This window comes from Vipera ursinii (genome assembly GCF_947247035.1).
Source record: "Vipera ursinii genome assembly, chromosome: 10".
NCBI lineage: Eukaryota > Metazoa > Chordata > Lepidosauria > Squamata > Viperidae > Vipera > Vipera ursinii.
Genome location: NC_139520.1, coordinates 4,668,542 through 4,692,531, shown reverse-complemented (window position 1 = coordinate 4,692,531; position 23,990 = coordinate 4,668,542). Strand labels below are relative to the sequence as shown.

General features: G+C 49.4%; 1 protein-coding gene across 2 annotated transcripts in view; it reads left to right on the top strand.

Annotated features, from left to right (window-relative positions):
* The window catches only part of BCAR1 (BCAR1 scaffold protein, Cas family member), a 63,188-nt gene that overhangs the window by 19,125 nt on the left and 20,073 nt on the right, over nucleotides 1-23,990 (top strand). For both annotated transcript variants that reach the window (XM_083370669.1, XM_083370668.1), the window contains exon 2: nucleotides 14,753-15,370. In XM_083370669.1, coding sequence (XP_083226795.1) covers nucleotides 14,753-15,370 — 618 coding nt within the window. The remainder of the gene's footprint in view (nucleotides 1-14,752; nucleotides 15,371-23,990) is intronic.

Below are 23,990 nucleotides of genomic sequence, written 5' to 3'. Positions count from 1 at the left end.
CTAAATTATAGTTAGAAAATTTAAAGAAACGTTAGATAAGTACTGCATACAAGTAGCCTTTGACTTGCAGCTATTTATTTAGTTTGAAGTTAACGATAGCGCTGAAAAGAGCGACTTAAACCAGTCCTCACGCTTATGGCTGTCGCTTGCTGGCTGCAGAATTCTGGGGGTTGAAGTCCACCCAGCTTAAAAGTGGTGGCCAAGGTTGAGAAACTTTTGGAGGGTTAACTATGCATGCTTTGTTTCTTCAAATTGAAAAACGGGGAGCTTTGTGATTAGGAAAGCCCCCCCCCCGTCCCACGCCTCTCTGCAGCAAAGTTTCTAGGGCTCTTATCCCAGCCACGCCCCCACACTTCAGGCCTTGGGTGGTGGGGGACAATTCCATACTGTCTGCAAGCCACCCGGGCACAAAAGGGACCTTGTTGTGGGAGCCGGTGGGAGGATGGAAGGGCCTGAGTGCCAGATCTGAAGATCTGACTGGGACTGAGAAACCACAGTTCTGCCCCAGCATGCCGAGAATGTGTGCTTGTAAAACGCCGGGGAAGAACCGAAAAAGGTTGCTGCTGTCGTAGCACGGCCCGCCCCTCATTCTGAGTCACGCTTTCTGCTTTGGGGGAAAGGCACATCGCTCTGGCATCCCAAGTGCTCAACCTCTGGTAGAGGAGGATATATAAAGCCAGACTTTGGAGCGGTGAGTCACTGCTGGGCGGGCTCCATGTCTGGAAGGAAATCAGCCTAGAACAGTGATTCATGCAGAGAAGTGACCGGCAACCTCTTTTTTTGATCTGGGCAGGGTTGCCCACCCCTCCCCATCTTGAGGGCACACCCCCCCTCCTGACAAAGGCCACCAACGATGGTTAATTGCAAGAGAAAGGGAGGAAGCAGGCGATATCCATAGAATCAGACTAGAGCTGGAAGGGACCTTGGAGGTCTTCTAGTCCACCCCCTGCTCAAGCAGGAGATCCTTTACCGTTTCAGACAAGTGGCTGTCCAGTGTCTTCTTAAAAAATCATAGTCCTCAACTTACAACCACGACTGAGACCAGAATTTCTGTTGCTAAGCAAAGCAGTTGTTAAGTGTCTCGTGCTCAATTTTACGACCTGTTTTGCCCCGGTGGTTAAGCAAATCACTGCAGTTGTTAAGTGAATCACGCTGTCATTAAGTGAATCTGACTTCCCCCATTGTTGTGATTCAGGGTCAGCCTGTGGGTTCGGCAGTTAGGTCGGACGACTCAGAGGAGGAGGAGGGGGGTGTTGAAGAGCTTGCTGAGAATAATATTGAGGCTTCACAGAGCCCTCAGCCAGGCCCCTCCCACCTGGTCACGACGGAGACCCAGCTGTGTGAGCCTGACAGCGTGGATGAAGACCCACAGCTGGCCCTGTTCAAGGACGCCCGACGCAGGAGGCAGTCAATCAGGAGTAAACAGAGGAAGGTAATGGGGCACCTTGGAAGGAGGCAGAGAGAAGCCACGCCCTGAACTGTATAAAAGGGGAATGCGTGGGAGGGCTGGTTTGCTGAAGGCAACCGCTTGAAAAGCTCCTGTTTCATGGTTCGTGTTTGCTCTCTTTGCTTTGTGTTTTTATGTTAATAAATTTGGCAGGCTTAATTCCAGCCTCTTTCCTTCTTGTAAAAGGGGTTGTCCCTGCCTTTTCTGCAGGGCCGGTAGCAGGCTGGTACAGAACACCCATTGACTTTGCTTATCAGAAGCCAGCTAGGAAGGTCACCAATGGTGATTGCCTGACGCTGGGATACTGCAACTGTTGTAAATACACACTGGTGGCCAAGCACCCGAATGGTCACGCTGTAAATGCAGTGTTTTTCAACCTTGACAACTTTTAAGATGTGTGGAATTCTGGGAGTTGGAATTCCACACATCTCAAAAGTTGCCAAGGTTGAGAAAGGCTGCTGTAATGGTTGTAAGTTCGAGGACTGGTGGTAAGTCCCCTTTTTCAGTGCCGTCTTAACTTCGAATCATGACTAAATGTATGGTGGCGAGTCAAGGGCTGCCCTGTAAGAAGAGATGAAACATGGGGACGGGTGGGCATCCAAAGATGCCTGGTGAACACCTGGGCACCAAGGGTGCCATGTTGTGGCCCCTCGGGTTGCGTTGCCAGCCTGACTCTTGTTTTCCCTTGCGGTGGAGTGATTGTGCAGCTGCCGGTGTGACATCCTGTTTTCCTGTGCAGGAGGACTTTCCAGGCCTGGCTTTGTTTGCAATGGCGTCGTCAGCCACGCCGCCCGAGACAATAAGCTCCCCATCTGGAGCACAGGAATATTATTCCCTTATTACGTTGGGATCCTACCTGAAGTTGGCAGGTTTTGCATGATAAAAGCAGCTCGTTTGACCTACTGTTAATAGCAGGGTGGAATGTATGCCGTGTCCATCGGAGCGGAAAATTAATTCTCACCCGGGCTCTGTGGCTGGAGAGAGCTTTTGCGTCTCTATCAGCATTTTTTTTTTTTGCAATGAAGGGCTGGAGCTGTTTGGAGGGAGCTGCTAATTGTGCTGAACCCTTCAAAACAACCGAGGGAGAATCCACTCCAGGGGTGGGTGGGCTGCCTTTGCATCTTAGGCTTAAGCAAGAGACTGAATTATAACCTTTATCTGGGCGGGCAACAGTTCAGCGAACCCTTAAAAGGCCTCGTGCACCATGGTTGGGGTAGCATTGGGCGTAAAAGCCCTGGGAGGGAATTGCTCCAAAGTCACGGGACCTACAAGTAAATATATTTAGGTTTTAGTGGCTTGCCTTGGTGGTGTGCTTGCAGGCGATTTGGTGCTGAGCAGAACGTCTTATATAAATGGGCCACTTCCACCAATCCGTTGTTTTTGCTGCCTGGGAATTAACGTTCATCCAGAAAGGAAGAAGCCGGGGTACAGTGCTGCAGCTGTCCAGTTAGGAGGGAAATTAATTAAGCGAGTCAACAAGGAATTATTAAATTAAATTAAAACCAATAAGGAATTAATAACTCCTTCGGTGCACTGTCCTAAAACGTGGAGGGGAAAACATTGCCTTGTGGTCCAGAGGTCCCTTCTGGAGAGAGGCCAGTTCTTTTGTCCTTCAAGGTCAGGGGTGGGCAAATGCAGGCGGTCCGAGACTTACAACCGTTCATTTAGTGAGCATTCAAAATTACAGCGGCACTGATAAAAGTGACATATGGCCGTTTTTCACACTTAGGACCAGTTGTGGCATCCCTGTGGTCACGTGATCAGAATTCAGACGCTTGGCAACTGATTCATAGCTGTGATGGTTGCAACGTCCCGGGATCACATGATTCCCCTCTTGCGACCGTCTGACAAACAAAATCAATAGAGGAAGCCAGATTCGGTTAACAACCATGACGCTAACTTAACAACTGCAGTAATTTACTTAACAGCTGTGGCAAGAAAGCTCGTAAAATGGGTCAAAATTCACTTAACAAATATTTCACTCAGCAACTTCTGTTAGGCTCAATTGTCAATTGAGTACCCTCATGACAACTTTACGACTGGTGGACTTCAACTCCCAGAATTCCTGAGCCAGCATGATTGGTTCAAAGAATTCTGGGAGTTGAAGTCCACAGGTTGTAAAGTTGCCATTGTTGCCCACCCCTGTTCAAGATGGACCCTCCCAATCCCTGTGTGCCCCCCCCCCTGCAAGTCTTTCTTGCTTTGGCCCCTTGCTTTGGAGAACGTACACCCCCCCACCTCCCAAGCACACAAATATGCCACTGTGTCAAAAGTCTCTCGAAGGAGGAGGGTGATTTAGGAGCCGACAACCCAACAGGAAATTCAGATCCTGTTGAAATGGATTTTATGCAAGTGACTCACTTCGCTTTCGTAGCATTCCTTCCCCCCCCCCATGACTTAGCCTTTGCGTGAGCAGAGAGGGCTGTGTTGTAATCGGATTCCTATCTGAGAACATGGGCTGCTTTGTCATGCGTGCGCAGCAGGCATGTGCTTGTTTCTTAAGCTACATCAATTATCCTGCAGTTCGGGGACTGGATGAAAGGTGAAGCAAAGAGCTCTGTACCCTGGGAGAAAAATCAGGCCGAGAGGAGCCATTGCAGGTAGTCCTCGGCACATGACCACAGTTCAGTCTGAAATTTCTGTTGCTAAGCGAGACGGTTGTTAAGTGAGTTTTGGCCCACCTTAGGACCTTCCTTGCCACAGTTGTTAAGTGAATCACTGCAGTTGTTAGTAACACCGTTGTTAAGTGAGTCTGATTGCAGAAGGGGATCTCGTGACCCCAGGTCATAAATATGAACCAGTCACCAAGAATCCAAATTCAGATCACTAATCATGGGGATGCTGCAATGGTCATAAGTATGAACAGCGGTCACAAGTCACTTTTTTCAGTGCCGTTGTAGCTCCGAAGAGTCACTAAACGAAAGGTTGTAAGTCTAGAACTATTGTACGATTACGATTACGAATTTCCACCTCTCTTCCCCTTTCCTGCAGTGGGGCGCTTCGAGTGGCATCGGCAGTTGACAAGTATGGCACCTTTACGACCTGTAGACTTCAACTGCCAGAATTTATTTATTTATTTATTTAATTAATTAAATTTTTATACCGCCCTATTCCCGAAGGACTCAGGGCGGTTTACAGGGCAACATAAAATACGATATAAAAATAGTATAAATTAAAATAGATTAAATTACATAAGCCCAACAATTAAAACAATATTAAAAGCTAAAACCCCTTCAGTCCAGGCCTGATAGATCAAAAAACCAAGTTTTCAGATCCCGGCGAAATGTACGCAGTCATGCTGACCCAAGGAATTCTGGGAGTTGAAGGCTCATAGTTCCCCACCTCTGCTGTAAAGCCAGAGAAACTCTTCACAGACACAGCTGAGATGCATTTTTAATTAGCATCTCAACTTTGGGGGGGGGGGGGTTCCCCGGCAGAATTGGAAAAGATTTGTGGAAAGAAAGGGAACTGACCTTGCTTTGCTGGATCTTATTACCCGGGCGAAAACGGACGAAGCATTTTTTTTAAAGCACAAAATAACCAGGTAACATTCAGAAGCAGCTCCAGAGCCAAGGAAATAGAATCTAGAACCATTTTTTTTTCAGCCTTGGTAACTTCAGGATTTGTGGACTTCAACTCCCAGAATTCCCCAGCCAGCATGTCTTAGCAAAGGAGAATTTCTGGAGGGTGGTAGGAACTCAGCTGCCTTGGTCATCTGCCAAAACTCTCCTGTTTCTGAAGAAAAGATTAGCTCTGATGGTTTTTTTTTTGTTGTTTTCTCTCCGCACATTCCTGGGATTCTCCTTTGAAACATGAAAAGCCTCTTTGGAAATTTGGGCTGGAAAATGTGTCTTCCCTGGGCCCAGCAGAAAGCTGGATGACTGGGCATCATATCTCGCTCTTGTTTTCTAACATTCCGGGTTTTGAAAATATTTTTTTTTCTACCAGGTACATCTTGATCTGTTCTTATAGTCTAAACAGGCTGCAAATGCCCAGAGAAGCAGGTCGGTCCCTGGCCTTTTAGCCAGACAGAGGGTTTCATGCAACCGTGTGGGGTATTATTTGTTTAAATTAATAAATTAGCAGGGCATTTAGGAGGAGAGAGAATGTCCCTTCCCTAATGGGTGAAAAGCTCAGAGGCATCTAAGCTAAATAAATGAACAATCAGTTCCTGACCCTGTAATTTTAATGAGTAACAAATAGGATACTGTCACAAGGGCCTTGTATAGTAAAAAGATAAATTCTTACCAGTGTGTCTTCTCGGATAGTTTGTTAACTTGCATGGTACCATTGTCTTTAAGTATCCGATAATTCTGCAAACAAGTCAGGGTTTGTTTCTTTCTGTTACTATTTGGCCATTCTTTGGGGATTAACAAATGAAGGTGAAGTTGAGCTTGGCTCTTGCTAATACTTGTCCCTGCTTATGTAGTTTACTCTGTGACAATGTCCTTAATTTCTAAATCCTCAGCTGACTTTTTAAGGAAACGACCAGGGTGTGGGAGGTAGGATCAAAACCGTCATGGTCTTGGGAGGGAGAAAGTCTAGCTAGAGAGAGATGCTTAGATGCCTAGATCCCTAACATTCTGGCCTTGGGAGGGAGAACCGGGATCATCATCCCCAATTAATAAATAAAATATAAAATAAATGTGCAGGAAAACTATTCTAACCAAGGTGGGATGTCCATCCTGTTCTTCAAAGCCTCCAGAGAAAGGTACCCCTTACATCTCAGATTAACTGAGAAATACACATTTCTGTTGTTCTGTTCCATAATTATAACTGCAACCCAAATTTTTCTGTATTCTTGGGTTTTGCTTAGAGACTGTTCTCAACACTCTGATGATGATGATGATAACTTTATTGTCACTTTGAATGTACACCAATCGGCATACATCAAAATGAAATTTCGTTGCATACAGCTCTCAAAGGGTCACCGCCTCCGATATATACTCCTTGTTCGTGGCCCGCTCAAATTTCACATTGTCCATTTTAGTCTCTAGGGAGTGAACGATGACACACAGGACAGATGGAAATGGGGCTCCATGTGGATTAGCCCTCAAGTTAGCTTGTATTCTGACAACCTCGCCTTCTTTCCTTTTTCTGATGCTGACTCTTCCACCCTTTCCTTAAAGAGGCCTTGCTTCTTTTCGCCCCTGGAGCACGCTGCTGCTGCCGCCGCCACCAACTCCTCCAAAAGCCTCTCTCTCTTCCTCTGGGCCCGCCGACAGCCTCCTCCAGTTCCTTCGCTCCATAAGCTCCAGGTCCTCTCTGCCTCCTCTGGAAACAGCCCTGATTTGCAATACAATCCATCACTGGGCCAGCAGTCAGATCTTGCTGCTGGTAGAACAAATTCAAACAGCGCCAATGACTTTTAACAGTCTCACCAACAGTTCCAAAACAACTAGAAACTCGCCAGGCCAGCAAAGATTGTCGGTCGTATGTCGTATGTTACCTTAGTTCCACCATGTTGCTCAAACACATTAAAATCTTCTTGATCATGTGGCCTATAGCCCTTACTATCCCTCCCAAAACTATTTGCCTTCAAGAGCCAATGCAGCCGCAGCCATTCCAGGCGCCGCCATCTTATAAAATTGGGGGTGATGTGCCAGATGAGCAGTTTCTTAACCTGTAGTGGCATCTGTTCCCCTGCCCCTTTTTCCCCAGGGGATCCCCCCCTCTCTCTCTGACCCCCCCATTTCCTAAACTGTCCAGAGGAATCACCTAGAGGAGGCCAAGGTCCCTTAGGGCAGGAGGAAGGCTGCAGGAAGCATTTCCTGCAAACCCCACAGGCAGTCCTCAGCTTACAACTACAGTCGGGACCGGGATATCTGCGGATAAGCAAGACAGCTGTTAAGTGAGGCCTATCTCAGTTTTACAACAGTTTTTGCCCACGGTTGTTAAGTGAATTGCTGCAGTTAAATGAATCATGCTTCCCCTCCCCTTGACTTTGCTTGTTGGAAGCCAGCTGGGAAGGTAGCAAAAGGCGATCACGTGATCCCAGGAATGTGCAATCTGGGGGAAACGTTTTGGGGGTCAGGGGTGTGCTTTTCTTTTCCCCACTCTTTGGTTGGTTGCTGCAATGGCGTCACTCCCCCTCCAGAGTGGTTGTGCGTGTTTTTTTGTGTTTTTTTACACAGTATCTTCAATCGGTGTGTCTCAAACTCAGGAATGTCAAGATGAGTGGATTTCAACTCCCAGAATTCCCCAGCCAGATTCAAAGTCAGAACAGAGCTGGGAGGAACCTTTGGTGGTCTTCTAGCCCAGCCCCCTGCTTAAGCAGGAGACCCCATACCAGGGGTAGGCCACCTTGGCTCTTTTACGACTCGTGGACTTCAACTCCCAGAATTCCTGAGCCAGCCATGCTGAGGGGAAAGGGAGAGGTTTCCAAGCTGAGCCAGGCTGGCTCAGGAATTCTGGGAGTTGAAGTCCACCAGTCATAAAAGAGCCACGGTTGCCTACCCCTGCCCTATACCATTCTGGACCAATGGCTGTCCAGTCACTTCTTGAAAATTTCCACTGATAGAGCACCGACAACTTCTCAAACCAGTTCCACTGGTTAATTGTTCAGATTGTCAGGAAATGTCTCCTTTTTTCTAGGTTGCTTCTCTTCTTGATTAGTTTCCTTCCATGTCCTGCCTTCAGGTGCTTTGCAGAATAGGTTGAATCCTAGGGTTGGAAAAGACCTTGAAGGTCTTCTAGTCTGACCCCTTGCTCAAGCAGGAGACCCTATACCAGGGGTAGGCAACCTTAGCTCTTTTATGACTTGTGGTCTGGCTCAGGAATTCTGGGAGTTATTATTATTATTATTAATTTTATTTGTATACCGCCCTACTCCCGAAGGACTCAGGGTGGTGAACAGGGCAATACATATTAAAAAACAAGATACAAAATTAAAAACGATTAAACAAAATGCCCACAAATAAATTAAAACACATTAAAAGTGGGTTAAAACATATTAATAAAACATTCATAAAAGTCCACGAGTCATAAAAGAGCCAAGGTTGCCTACCCCTGCCCTATACCATTCCAGACAAGTGGTTGTTCAGTCTCTTCTTAACAACCTCCAGTGATGGTGCATCCACAACTTCTGGAGGCAAGCTGTTCCACTGGTTAATTGTCCTCCCTGTTAGGAGGTTTCTCCTTAATTCCAGATTGCTTCTAGCATAATTCCAGCATAATCCAGAGCAGGGGTTCCCAATCTTGACAACTTTAAGACACGTGGACTTCAACTCCCAGAATTCCCCAGCCATCAGAGGATTGTACTGCTGTACAGTCCTGCTACTGTACTGTATTACTAGTTTGACTCAGCCTTCCATCCTTCCGAGGTAGGTAAAATGAAGACCCAGATTGTTGGGGGCAAATAAGCTGACTTTGTAATAATGCCGCTTGGGGGGGAGGCGAAAACCCTAATAAGCAGGCATATACATAGAATGAAGGCTATTGCTAAGCACATTGATTGTAAGCCGCCCTGAGTCTTCGGAGAAGGGCGGGATATAAATGGGATTAAAATAAAAAAAATAAAGTTTGAATTTGGGTTTGGGAGGAATGGTATATGAATAAAGACAGCTGTTTGCCAAAGAGCCGGTAAGCAAGCAGACCCAGATATTTATGCACACAATCAGGCCCCCAGATCTGAATAGGTCAGCCACGAAGGCCTTCCTCTTCCTGTTCCTCCACTCCTGCTAACATTGAAAGCCGCTGCATTTCCATCTTCCTTTCCCACAGGGAAATCGTATGCAATATTCCAGCTTCCCATCTCCATTTGCTTTCAGCCATGGGACTCTTCAGCTACAGTTGGGGCCAGCCTGGGAAATGCTTTGCATTCTTGAAAGCCAGCATGGGATTTGTAGAAAGCATGGGATTGTCTTTCCAATCTCAGTTGAGCATCCTGAAGTCCACCGCAGCTTCATATACAAAAAAGCAACATGTGGAGTAGCTCAGAGGTGGAAAGGAAACGGTCTTTTAGCCCAGTGTTTCCTTAAAGATGGCTGGACTTCAAGTGCCAGAATTTCCCAGCCAGTAGTGTTGGACCAACTCTCAAATTTATCTAGCCAGCATATGGAACAAGTTCCAGAATTCCATGCAAGCTAAGGAATTCTGGAAGTTGAAGTCCATCCAATTTAAAAACATTGCCCATGGAGATTCTCATTCATCCAGGTCAGGGGTAGGCAACCTTGGCTCTTTTATGACTCGTGGACTTCAACTCCCAGAATTCCTGAACCAGCATGGGGGAACTATGGCCCCTTCATGACTTGTGGACTTCAACTCCCAGAATTCCTGAGCCAGCATGGCTCAGCTTGGAAACCTCTGCCTTTCCCCTTAGCGTGGCTGGCTCAAGAATTCTGGGAGTTGAAGTCCACGAGTCATAAAAGAGCCAAGGTTGCCTACCCCCGATCCAGGTGATGGTTGTCCCAAAAGCGCTTTTTCAAAAGGCAACTGGGCTTTCTTTGTTTTTCCGTGAAAATGTTTCGCTTCTCATCCAAGAAGCTTCTTCAGAACTGAAGAGGCTTCTTGGATGAGAAGCGAAATGTCTTCAAAGAAAAGCAAAGACCAGTTGCTGTTTGAAGAAGCACTTTTGGGTCGAGCAACATTGTTTTAGCCTGCTGATGGAAAGGGGTGGAGATGAGGGAAGAGAATTTTTATTTTTCCTGATGCTTGAAGGGACCAGGTCAGTCTGAGCGTCTGGGTTACCTTCGCTGCCCTGGTGCTTTCTATGGGACTACAATTCCCCACTCCCCTATGCAGAAGGGTGACTTGCAGCCTCTTGGCACTTGAACATAGGAAACCCCACAATATGTTTGCCTGAGTTGCGATGCTAAAGTTGGCCTTGCAGGCCCAGTGCATAAACTGCCTTCGTGCTTTTGTCTTTGGAGTTTCCTCCAGGACATTTTCTTCTGGCCAAACATTGTAAATGAAGCGTTCCTGTTGGGGGAAACGTAGCACAAGAAGGAGACCAAACCGGCAGATCTTATCCTCTGGAGCGGAGGAGTCCTGGGGACGGAGCTGTTCTTCTCAAACTTGCCAACGGGCCCTTGGCTAAAGAATTAAATCTCGATTTCTCCATGGAACAACCCATGAAAAAGGAGTTTCTCCCGGCTCTAGCAAATTGATAACGGTCAGGATTTGCAAATCTGTTTTGTGCCCTGGCAGCCAAACCAGGAAGTGGAACCCTTGCCAAGAGGTTGAGTCTATTCAAGATTTGTCTGGTCGGTGACCGGGAGCAGCTGAGGCCCCACAACCCTCATAAAAGGTGGAAGGGCCGATCCAGAGGCATTGAGGTCTCCCCCACCCGACTCCCCCTTCCTTCAGAGATGTTTGCCCTGGGAAGTGAGCTTTCCATCGCAACCTCTTCTGCTGGAGGCACAAAGGGAAATCTGTCATTAGTCATGACTCTGGCACTTCCTGCCTAGGAAAAGGATGAGGGGGGGAGCCACCCACCCCTCAGCAGAGGAGGACAAGATCAGCTGCCCTCTTGCCCCCAACGGCAGACCACCGGTTTGCTTGGGGATGGCATAATCTATAGCATATTATGCATGTGCTTTGCACTTAAAAAGAAGAAGAAGAAGAACACGAAGGCTGCATTTGCACAATCAGCCAGCCTTGTAATTGGAGAAGGTGAAATTATTCACAAGGAAAATGAAGTGTGGATAGTTATTTTAACTGGGCTGTAACAGCCCGGCTTACTAAACGGACTTATTTTCTGGATTGGCAAGGGGGATTCGTTAACCCTAAAGAGGCCGAATTCACGCAACTAACAAAGGGCGCTTAGAGTCTTTAGCCTTAAGAGGAGGCTCAGTCTGCCCAAAGCTTTGGTTTTAGTCCGAAGGAAAAGAAAGAGGACTGGTTTTTGTTGTTTTTTTCCCCTAAGAAGAATAAAAACAAAGATTGACTTGGTGCTTTTGTGGTATTTCCAAGGGCTTTTTATTATTATTATTATTAATTATTAATTATTAATTATTATTATTATTATTATTATTATTTTAAAAAGGGGGACACAACATAGTCTGCTGCTTGAGGAAGATTTTGTCTTCCCGGAGAATAGATGAGGAAAAAAACAAATTGGGAGAGAGGCAGGAAGTAGCAATGACCCTGAGCTTTTCTTGGGCAGGATCTGGATTTATTCTTCAAACTGAAAGCCGTGAAAAATACAGTCCTGATTATTCCCATGCAGCGAATTGTCCTCAGGGCTGCATAAATTTCATAACATTTGGGGGGAAAATGGGGAAAGGGCTATTTTATTCTGGAAGAGGGGCAATTGGGAATATGCTAGCAACTTTCTCCTACTTTCTTGCATTCCTAGCCATCTCACAGGCTTTCCGGAGGGCTGCTGGAGCGACACGGGATTCAGGTAGTCCTCGACTTATGATTGGTTGCTTAGCAACCGTTGAAGTTAGGACAGACCCTGAAAGTGGGACTTACAACCCAGATTCAAAGTTCCAACATCCCCACAATCCCAGGACCACATTTTGGGTGCTCAGTAACCCTCATTTACAATTGTTTGCAGCACCTGTGCTCACATGACTGTGATTTACATCACTTTTGGCCCGAAACTGGTGTATTTACTTCACCTAATTATGCGAGGATGTGTTTGGTTTGCTTAACGACCATGATGTTGGCTTAACAATCTGCTGCAAAAAAAGATTGTAATAGTGGGTCTTGGTCATATAGTGATTCACTTTACAACTGTCAAGATTTATGACTGAAATTGTGGGGTCAGTTAGAGTTGTAAGTCGAGCAGCACATGTATACTATTAGTGCAGGTAGACCTTGACTCATGGACCAGAATTAAACCCAAAATTTATGTTGCTTCGTGAGAAATTTTTTTGTACGTTTTGCCCCATTTTACGACTTTTCTTGCCACATTGGTTAAGTGAATCACTGAAGTTGTTAAATTAGGTTGTTAAGTGAATCTGGCTTCCCCCATGATTTTGATTGTCAGAAGGCCACGAAAGGTGACCACACAACTCCGGGAAACTGTGACCATCATAAATATAAACCAGCTGTCAAGTGTCCGAATCACGTGACACCATGGGGATGCTGCAATGGCCGTAAGTGTGAAAAATGGTCATAAGTCACTTTTTTCAGTGCTGTAACTTCAAACTGTCACTAAGTGAACTGTTGTAAGCCGAGGATTACCTGTACTGTACAGCTACTAGATTTTGCCAGACTCCTTCTGGTAAACTCAGCACAGTTTTGGGGCCAAAGTTTCTGGTTAGTGAAATGTGTTCTGGCTCCATGTGGCTCCCAAAAAAAGCCAACGCGGTCTTAGGCTGCATCAACAGAGGGATAGTATCAAGGTTACAGGAAGCAATACTCATTGGGCTGGAAGGTACCTTGGAGGTCTTCTAGTCCAACCCCGCTACTCAAGTCAGGAGACCTTATATCAGGGGTCTTCAAACTTGGCCCTTTTATGACTTGTGGACTTCAATTTCCAGAATTCCTCAGCCAGCGTGTCTGGCTGAGGAATTCTGGGAGTTGAAGTCCACGAATTATAAAAGGGCCAAGTTTGAGGGATCCCTGGCTTATATCATCTGGGTCAAATGGCTGGCCAATCTCTTCTTGAAAACCTCCAGCGATGGAGCACTCATACCTTCTGGAGGGAAGCCGTTCCACTTTATTGTTCTTGGTGTCAAGAAATTTCTCCTTAATTCTGGGCTGGATCTCTCCTTGATTGATTTCCATTAGTTTGTCTAACCTATCCATTGCCTTAATGTCATAATTTCACATTATGGAATTGCCATAATTTCAGAACTGGCCTTCTTTTGTGTAAATGCAGTCCTTCAGAATGCAAACGAAGCGACTTTAAAATAAAAATAAAATAAAATCCAATAAGGAAGAGAGTTCGTTTAGTGACAGTTCGAAGTTACAGCAGCACTCAAAACAGCGACGTGTGACCGTTTTTCACACATACGACGGTGGCAGCATCCCTATGGTGTCAGGTGATTTACATCTGGATGCTTGGCAACTGACTCATATTTATGACGGTTGCAGTGTCCTGGGGTCATGTGATCCCCTTTTGCCATCTTCTGACAAGCAAAGTCAATGGGGAAGCCAGATTCACTTAACAACTGTGTTACTAATTTAACAGCTGCGGTGATTCACTTAACAACTGTTGCAAGAAAGGTCGCAAAATGGGGCAAAATTCACTTACCAAATGTGTCACTTAGCAACAGAGGTTTTGGACTTGATTGTGGTCATAAGTCATGGAATATCGGTACCATTTTATACTGCTTAGGCAAGACCACATTTGGAATATTACATATAGTTCTCGTCACCATGATAGGAAAATGATGTTGGAACTCTAGAAGGAGTGCAGAGAAGAGCAACAAAGAGGATTAGGGGACTGGAGGCTGAATGAACAGTTGCGGGAACTGGGAATGTTTGTCTAACAAAGTGAAAGACTAGGGGTGACATGGCAGCTGTCTTCCAGTGTTTTGAGGGGCTGTCCCAGAGAAGAGGGGGTCAGAGAGGAGCAACCTAGAACTAAGGAGAAACTTCCTGACAGTTAGAACAATTAACCAGTGGAACAACCTGCCTCCAGAAGCTGTGAATTCTCCAACACTGGAAGTTTTTAAGAAGAGACTGGACAGCCATTTGTCCGAAATGGTATAGGGTTTCCTGCCTGAGCACGGGGTTGGACTAGATGACCTCCAAGGTCCCTTCCAACTTTATTATTATTGTTATATAACTTACTTCCAAAAGCACCAGAAGGGAAGACAAGAAGCAATGGAGAGGAATTAATTAAGGACAGTAACAACCTGGAATTAAGGAGAAACGTCCTGTCAATGAGAACAATTATCCAGTGGAAGGACTTGCCTCCAGAAGTTGTAGGTGCTCCATCACTGGAGGATTTGAAGAAGAAATTGGACAGCCATTTGTCTGGAATGGTATACGGTCAAGGTGTCCCATCCTTGGAACTTTAAGACTTGGGGACTTCAACTCCCAAGTTGAAGTCCACAAGTCTTGAGGTTGCCCAGGTTGGAGACTCCTGCTCCAGGGTGTTTGCTTGGTTGATTTGGACTTACTCCAGTGTGCAAAACACAACTGGTTCTAATGAATTAAGCTTTCTGGTTTAGCATGTTGTTGTACTAGGCTGCAGTGGCTTGCTCCAGAAACCACAGTTAGTATGTTTCTTGCTCATGGGATTGGTTGGTTGGTTTGTGGCTTAGTGTGACGGGCCAGCCTGCCTTAACACTTGTGGTCTGCAAATGGTGGCGTAGGCCCTGTGTGCTGGGCCCATTCCAGAAACCGGGCTAGTTGAGTGAATCCTGGCCTGACGCGAGACCCTTTGCTCTGCCTCTCTTGCAGAACGTGCTGGCCAAGGCGCTCTACGACAACGTGGCCGAGTCCCCGGACGAGCTCTCCTTCCGCAAGGGGGACATCATGACGGTGCTGGAGCGCAACACGCAAGGCCTGGATGGCTGGTGGCTCTGCTCCTTGCACGGGCGGCAGGGCATCGTGCCAGGCAACCGCCTCAAGATCCTGGTGGGGATGTACGACAAGAAGCAGTTCCCGGGACCTGTCCAGGGCTCCCCCCAGCCTTCGCTGCCACAGCCCGCCGGACAGACCCCCCTCGCCTTCTCCCAGCAAGGGGGCTACACCCCGCTCTCCCCTGCCTCTCAGTACACCCACATGCACCCTTCCTACCTTCCCCAAGAGGACAATGTCTACTTGGTGCCAGCGCCCAACAAGACCCCAGGGGCCCCGGGGCCCTTCCAGTCTCCTGCCAGCAAACAGATTCCCACCTACGCCAAGCAAAATTCTTCTCAAGCCCAGGATGTTTATCAGGTGCCAGTCGGGCCGGCCTGCCCATCCCAGGACATTTACCAGGTCCCTCCAGCCCCCTCCGGCCTGGGGCAGGACATTTATCAGGTCCCCCCTTCTATGGACGGCCACGGCTGGGACCCCCCCAAGGCCCAAGGCAAGGTAGGTGGCCAAGATGGGGCATCTGGGCTCCATGTCTCTCTTTTTCCACACCAGCCGGTCCGAAAAACCTTCAAACAGGGATGATCCAAGGCTGCCGTATGTAGCGGGGCTCTTCAGCTGGGGATCATGGGCCTTGGTGTCCAGATCTGGAGGGCACCCTCTTTGGGAGAGCTGGATTAAGCTAAGGGGGTGACGGGGGTGTAGAAAGAGGAAGAATCCTCCTTCAGCCTGAAAAATGCCATCCTAGCTGCTTCTGCATCTTTGTAGGCAAAGCCTTTGCACCTCATTCAGAGAGTCCTCGGCTTACGACCGATTGCTTGGTGGCTCCTCAAAGTTCTGATGGACCTACTTGGGGGTTATTTATGACCCAGGTTCAAAGTTCGGTCCTCCCCACGGTTATATGACTGTACTTTGGGGCACCGCAAAACGGGTCGTGCAGTTGAATCCTTCACATGACCAACCTGCTTTATGACTGGTCATGTCTTTTTTGACCATTATAATTGTAATTCGGGGATAATCTGTACCAGCCTTTCGAGGGAGGCCAGGTTGAGAAAGTGGCATGGCAGGGATTCTCTCTCCCTCTCTCTCTTTCACTCTCTCCCTTTCTCTTTCTTTTTCTCCTCTTTCGCTCTGTCTCTCCCTTTCTCTTTCTCTCCCTCTTTCTCTCTTTTTCTCTCCCCCCTTTTTCTCTTTCTTTTTCTCCTCTCTCTCTTTCTCCATCTCTCTCCTCTCTCTTTCACTCTCTCCCCTTCCCTTTCTCTTTCTCCTCTTTCACTCTGTCTCTCCCTTTCTCTTTCCCTCTTTTTCTCTCTCTCTTTCTCTCTTTCTCTTTCACTCCCCCTCCCTTTCTCTTTCTTTCTTTTTCCTCTCTTCTCTCTTTCTCTCTCCCTCTCTCTTTGCAGATAGAGTCCCGCAGCAGGGGACAGTCTGGGCCCTGCAAATATTGCCTGTCTCCTCCCCTTGCAAATTGGGCAGTTAGTCGGAAAGGGGGCTCGTATCTCCCCTCCCTCTCCCTTGGCTGCTTTGGGGCCAGACCACCCTGGCCGGCCTTCAGTGACTCCAGTAGGCGGGTGGGTCTGATGTGACCAGCCAGGGGCCATCTGAGCATGGGGGCAGGGAGGCTCCAGGGGATGGAGAACTAGGCTAGAGCTGCTACCAGTTTAGGCTGGGCAAGGCTCCCTGGGCTCTTGGTGGGCGCCAGGTTGGACACTGCAGCCCGGGTCCCGTGAACACCAGCTGCTGCAGGACCCAGTGGGGCAGGCAGCTGGCTGTCCTTCCCTCCAGGCTTGGGAGCTTCCAGAAACATGATTCCAGATGGCGCATGGCCAGATCCAGCCTCTGGCTCTTCCTTTCTACACCAGAAAAGCCGAGTATTCCTATCCCGTTCAGAGGATTTGGGGGGGGGGCAGGAAGCAGGTGTGGCCTGCCTAGGTCTGCAGGGCAACGTGTTGGTGGGTGGGCTGCCAGCAGACCCTCCCTCTGCTTCAAACAGCTGAAGGAATGGGGGAGGGCTCGTGTCCTCCTGGGCAGTTGGGATTGCAAGGGGGGTGGCGGGGGGGAGAAGGGAGAAGAGGCGCTTCCAGATCTGTGCTCCTTGTGCCAAGGCACTCGTGCCCTGCGCGTTCCTCTCGCCCGTTCTTCCATCCAGCCGAGCAGCAGCCTGGAACAAGGCCAAGGGCTGGACTTCAGATCTGCAACGGCCGGACTTGTGCCCGGGTGGGGCGTTGCAGGAGGCCCCAAAGAGCCGTTTCCGGTCCTATCCTGGGAACGGAAATGACTTCTGCTGGGCCTCCGTCACAGAGGCACCTTGGTCTCCCTTCCTGGGCAGGGCTGGGGTTGGAGGGGGCCTTCCTGCAAAAGGGGGGGGGCACAGGAGCCCCTGCTCAGCCTCTTGGCTCGTTTGGCTCCAGCCCTGGGATGACTGTGAGGGGACCTTGTACTGGCTGCTGTTTGTGCGAATCCAGAGCAGGCAAAACTGGAGCATTGGCACAAAAGTCTTATGTGTGTGCCAGGAATAAACAGACCAGGTTTATTTCAAGTCCTGTCTAAGCAGTTTAACCAAGCAAAGATCTAGTAGATCTAGGCCTAATAACATTCACATGGCAGGCCTGGTCTTTTCTGGGCCAGTGCAACCAGAGTTTTTATGTGGCTCTGTGTGAATTGATACTAGCAGCAGGCAGAGTCCTTTGAGAGAGGGAGGGAGAAAGAGAGAGAGAGAGGGAGAGAGAGAGAGAGGAAGGAGAAAAAGGGAAAGAGAGAGAGGGAGAGAGAGAAAGAGGGAGAGGAACAAGGAAAAGGGAGAGAGAGGGAGAAGGGGGGAGAGAGAAAGAAAGGGAAAGGAAGAAGGAGAAAGGCAGAAAGAGAAGGAGAGAGAGGGAGAAAGAGAGGGAGAGGAAGAAGGAGAAAGGCAGAAAGAGAGAGAAAGAGAAAGAGGGAGAGGAAGAAGGAGAAAGGCAGAGAGAGAGAAAGAGGGAGAGAGAGAGGGGGGGGAGAGAGAGAGAGAGAGAGAGAGTGCACCAGACTGGATGCTGCTTCCTTCCAGCACCCTCTCCTTCCCAAGCCCTGCGTGTTTCTCTTGCTGCTGATCTTGAAGGAGAGGCTGGGAGGAAGGAAGGGATTTGAGGAGGGGTCTCGTAGCCTCCCACCCACGTCTCTCCCCAGATTCGCCATGTGGCTTTGAGCGCGGGAGGCCCAAGGGGCACCAAGTGCCGATCCTGGAGCAAACCATGGGGAATGCAGGTACGGGCATCCTCGACTTAACAGAGGTTCGTTTAGGAACTGTTCAAAACGACAACAGTACTGGAAAAAAAAAGGGACTGATGACCATTTTTCACACTTAGCAATCGCTGCAGCATCCCCGCTGCCACGTGATCAAAATTCGGACGCCTGGCAACTGGCATGTGTTTATCACAGTTGCGGGGTCCCCTTTTACGACCTTCTGACAAGCAAAGTCAATGAGGATTCACTTAACAACCATGTTACTAACTTAACAACTCCAATGATTCACTTAACAGCCCTGGCCATAAGAGAGGTTGTAAAATGGGGGAAATCTCACTTAACAGCTGTCTTGCTTATCCGCAGATATCCCGGTCCCGACTGTAGTCGTAAGCTGAGGACTGCCTGTGGGGTTTGCAGGAAATGCTTCCTGCAGCCTTCCTCCTGCCCTAAGGGACCTTGGCCTCTTCTAGGTGATTCCTCTGGGCAGTTTTGGACATGGGGGGGCAGAGAGAGGGGGGGTCCCCTGGGGAAAAAGGGGCAGGGGAACAGATGCCACTACAGGTTAAGAAACTGCTCATCTGGCACATCACCCCCAATCAGAACAGTGTTGAGAACAGTCTCTAAGCAAAACCCAAGAATAGAAAAAAATTTGGGTTGCAGTTATAATTATGGAACAGAACAACAGAAATGTGTATTTCTCAGGACATTGCAAGTGCTGTAAAATATAAGCCAAGCACCTCCTCTTTTGATCACGTAACCGTGGGGATGCTGGACGATTGCAAGAGTGATTGCAAGAGTGACGACTGACTGATCTTCAGTCATTTTTTTCCAGCGCTGTTGTAACTTCAAATGGTCGCTAAATGATTGACTGAAAGGCGAGGATCACTTGGAGTGGCTCCCCCCCCCTTTGGAACAGGGAGGAATAACCCTCCCTGCCTTATTCTCTCAAAATAAGCTCGGCCCCCTCCTTGCTCTTCCATTTTGCTGGTGCTATGGGGTGTTGGGGCTGGCTTGGGGGAATTTTACATTGTTGATTTTTAACGTGTACACTGCTTGGAGTCACTGTGTGTGAGTTGGGCAGTCGTATACATCTAATAAATAAATAGGTGTGTGTGTATAGAGAGAGATTAGATAGATAGATAGATAGATAGATAGATAGATAGATAGATAGATAGATAGATAGATAGATAGATAGATAGATAGGAGAGATTGTGTGAGTTGGGCAGTCATATACATCTAATAAATAAATAGGTTGTGTGTGTGTGGAGAGAGAGAGAGAGAGATAAGAGAGAGCGTGAGTTGGGCAGTCATACATCTAATAAATAAATAGGTGTGTGTGTATAGAGAGAGATGAAATAGATAGATAGATAGATAGACAGACAGACAGACAGACAGACAGACAGACAGACAGACAGACAGACAGAGACACAGAGATGATAGACAGACAGACAATAGATTGCTGGGGATTTCAGCGCTGGAGAGTTAACTGAAACGGTGCCAGGTGTGGTTTTCAGGATGCAAGCAATCTTAACTGTTAATTGGCATCTGACACTAGACATCCAAGGAGGTTTGCAGTTGTCAAACTCTATTTTTTTGCTGAAGCTGACTTTGCCATCAAATCCCTCGGTGTGGTTCTGACTTTGCATAGATCGAGTGTGACTGCAGCTGGAGGGCACACAATTCTCCAGTGTAGCTTGCCCAGCCTCTGCACGCTGTCTGAGTTGCAGTGGCTGGTATGTCGGTCTTTGTGTGTGTGTGTGTGTGTGTGTGTTTTCTCTGCAAACAAACAACAGCTGGGAAGGCTGCTCCTGGCTCCAGGGTCTCTCCTTTCACCCAGGAGGGAAACGGCCCTCGTTGTGCCGGCTCTAAGCCCCTCAGTTGCTCCTCTCTAAAAATAGAAAGTGATGTCATTCCACTTTTCCCTTGGGGGGGGCAGCTCTTGCTGCAAGCGCCAGACTTCGCAAGCCTCGCCAGGAGCGGCTAGCGGGTGGTCAGTGCCCTCTTCTGGAGAAAGCGTTGGTTGCACCTCGTGTGCTGGGGATGAGGTATGGGGGTGCAGGCCATTTTTAAAACGGGATCCTTGCGTGCATTGCCCACTCCAGTTCCTGCAGCTTGGAAGGACCGTTCTGCAGCGCTGAGTTGCGGAATCACGGATCCTCTGCCGACTCGGTCGGGCTCAAGGAGAGCCGGGTTGAAGCCTCGCAGGAAAGACTAGCCTCCTTTGAGGCCTTGGGTGGAAGGGTGGGGGTTCTGAGGGCAGAGAGAGTCTTGAAAGAATTCAGGTTTGGCGAAAGCGGAGCTGAGGACGGTGAAAGAAGACGTGAACAGATGGAAGCTCACACACACACACACACACACACACACACACACACCAAAAACAAAAACAAAAAATGTGGGTGAGATCCTGGCTGTTGTAGCGAATGCTGTTTCGGAAGGCCTGGGTCCTTTGGAATTCAGTCTTCCTCAAGCAGAGAAACTCCAGATGGGTTGGACCCCTCCTCCCATTATCCACAAGTAATTGCAACCCTGGGGAGGACTCAACCTCAATTTCAGAGGATGCTGAGATGTGGCCTCTGGCAGTTGCCTAGAACAGGGGTCCCCACCCCCCCCACCCCCATCTGCAGCCCAGCCTCTTGGGAACTAGGTCTCACAAAGTGGCAGGTGAGTGTGCAAAGATCCATTTGCACAAGCAGCGGGCACGTGCGTGAAACCATCCCCTCTCCCCGCTTCCTCCCACCGCCGCTGCTTCTGAAGATCCACAGAACCAAAATGGTTGGGGATCACTGGCCTGGAACAGGGGTCCCCAACCCCCTGTCTGTGGAGCAGTACCTGTTGTGACTCAGGGCCAGCCTGTGGGTCCGACAGCCGGGTCCGATGTATCGGAGGACTCAGATGTGGGGGAGGAGGGAAACGAACCGGCTGATGATGATTTGGAGACTTTGCAGAGTCCTCAGCCGGGAACCTCTTCTCAGCTGTGTGAGCCCGAGAGTGCGGAGGATGATGACCCACAGCTGGCCCTGTTCAAGGACGCCCGACGCAGGAGGCAGACGAGCAGGGACAAACAAAGAAAGGCTATGGGACTCCTCGGGAGGAGGCACAGGGAGACCACGCCCTGAGCTCTCTATAAAAGAAGTGTTTGGGGAGGGGCTGGTTGCTGAAAGCAACTTTTCCGTTTGAGAAGTCAAGCTCTTGTATTCTTGTAACAGTGTAATTAAAACTTGGCAGAAGCCTTTTGGTCTTGGACGCTTTCCAGACTCTTCTTTTGATTAGGGGTGCGAGAAGAGGGCTGGTTCAGAACAGTTTGCTTTCAGCCACCCACCCCTTAATACTACGATGGAGCAGCTTCTTGCCGAGAATGCCCAGCTCAACCAGCAACTCACCTTGCTGGCCACTCAGGTGGCACAACTGCAGGCTCAGGTACATGCTGCCCCCCCACCCAGGAGGAAATGTCAGATAGCTATGCCGGATAAATTTGCTGGTAATCCAGAACTGTTTCCTGCCTTCCTGGGACAATGCCAGCTTTATATCAGCGTGAGAGCAGCTGATTTCCCCACTGACCGAGATAAGGTGGGATTCGTATTGAGCCTTCTGTCGGGAGATGCAGCTCGTTGGGGCACGCCTCTGTTGGCACAGCCTAGCCCTTTGTTGGATAACTTTGGGGGGTTTTGTGACCATATGCGCCTCATGTACGAGGACCCGATTAAGGCGCAGACGGCCACCCGACGCCTGAAAGCTTTGAGGCAGGGTCAGCGCCCTCTACAGGCCTATATCAGCGATTTCCGGCTGCTTAGCCAGGATTCCGCCTGGAATGAGGCTGCGCTCGTGGATGCCTTTCAGGATGGCTTGTCAGAGGAGATGTTGGATGAGCTGGCCCGCGTGGACATTCCCTCAGACCTGAATGGGCTGATCCATCTTTGTCTGCGGATCGATGCCCGGCTGCAGCAGAGTAAGAGTCGCCGTGCCACCCCACAGACCCCTGCCGCCCCTGTTGTGCGTGAGCCCCCAGTCCAGAGGGAGGAGCCAATGGAGCTGGGTGCCGCCAGGTCCCGTCTATCGGTGACGGAAATGGACAGACGACGATCGGAGGGGTTGTGTTTTTACTGTGGGGACCCTGGACATTTGGCTGCTTCTTGCCCGAAGAAGCGTCAGCGGGCGTCAGTGACCAAGCCTGCCCCGAGAAAGTCCCCTGCTTTGCTATCGGGAAACGGCCCGATCCCGATCTAGACGGTGTGAAAGATCGGGCGACCCACAACATCCACACCGAGCGACGTTGTTCCGACGGTGCCTGTGAACCTCCACGGCATTTGATTTTGGAGGCACGACTGATCCTTCCTGGCAAGCCAGAGGGGATTCCGGTCCATGCCTTAATTGACTCTGGGGCTACCACTAACTTTATGGATTCGGCCTTTGTGGCCAAATGGGCTGTTCCCCAGTGTCCAGTGGATCCGCCCATGCTTGTGGAGACCATCGATGGTCGAGTGCTCCTGTCCGGGCCTATCACGGCCGCCACGCAACCCGTGTGTATGGCCATCAGTACCCATGTGGAGGCCATTCAGTTCTACGTCACTTCGGATCTGCACTTCCCCGTGGTCTTGGGACTGGCGTGGCTCCGGGCGCATGATCCACAGATCTATTGGTCTCAGAACTTGGTCACCTTCCCAAGTTTGCAGTGCGTGGACCACACCCGCCATATCTGTGCCGGCCAGGTGGAGGGTTCCCCAGGGGTTTCCTTGCCTCCCGAACTGTCCGACTTTGCTGACGTGTTCAGCGAGTCAGAGGCGGACCAATTACCCCCGCACAGGCCCTACGACTGCTCCATTGACCTAGTCCCTGATGCGCCTCTCCCAGTGGGGCGTTTGTACTCCATGTCGGAGCCCGAGTTGGCTGCATTGCGGGACTTCCTGACGAAGAACTTGGCTCGTGGTTTCATCCGGCCCTCGTCCTCGCCAGTGTCTGCGCCCGTGCTCTTCGTCAAAAAGAAGTCGGGCGAGTTACGGCTTTGCTGTGACTACCGGAAACTCAACGCTATCACGGTGCGTAACCGCTACCCGCTGCCCCTCATCCCCGAGCTCTTGGACCGACTCCGGGAGGCTAAGATCTTCACGAAACTGGACCTGCGTGGAGCTTACAACCTCGTCAGGGTTCGGCCGGGTGATGAGTGGAAGACAGCGTTTGGTACTCGCTATGGACATTTCGAGTACACGGTGATGCCGTTTGGCCTGACCAACGCCCCCGCTGTGTTTCAGCATTTTATGAATGACATCTTTCGGGATCTGTTGGACCAGTTTGTTGTGATTTACCTGGACGACATCCTGATTTACTCCCCGTCGCGTGAAGCGCATCATCAGCATCTCCGTCAGGTCCTGCAGCGCCTCCGGAAACATCGGCTGTTTGCCAAGTTGGAGAAGTGCCAGTTCTACCAGGTGACCATTGATTTCTTGGGTCACCGCATTTCTCCTGAGGGCATCGCCATGGAACCGAGTAAAGTTGAGTCGTTGCAGAGTTGGCAACCCCCGCGTCGCGTGAAGGATATTCAGCGACTTCTTGGATTTGCCAACTACTATCGGACATTCATCCCTGGCTTTGCTGCCTTGACAGCCCCCCTCACCCGGCTCCTGCAGAAGAAGACTCGGTTCCAGTGGAACGCCCCCGAACAACAGGCGTTCCAAGCTTTGAAGGACGCCTTCATGAAGGAGCCCATCTTGAAGCATCCTGACCCGCAACGGCCGTTTGTCGTGGAGGCGGACGCCTCCGACATTGCCATTGGGGCCGTGTTACTCCAGGCAGCGACGCCCAACGGTACCCTTTTCCCTTGCGCGTATCACTCACGGAAATTGAATCCCTCGGAGCGCAACTATACCATCTGGGAGAAGGAGCTGCTGGCCATCAAGGCGGCGTTCGA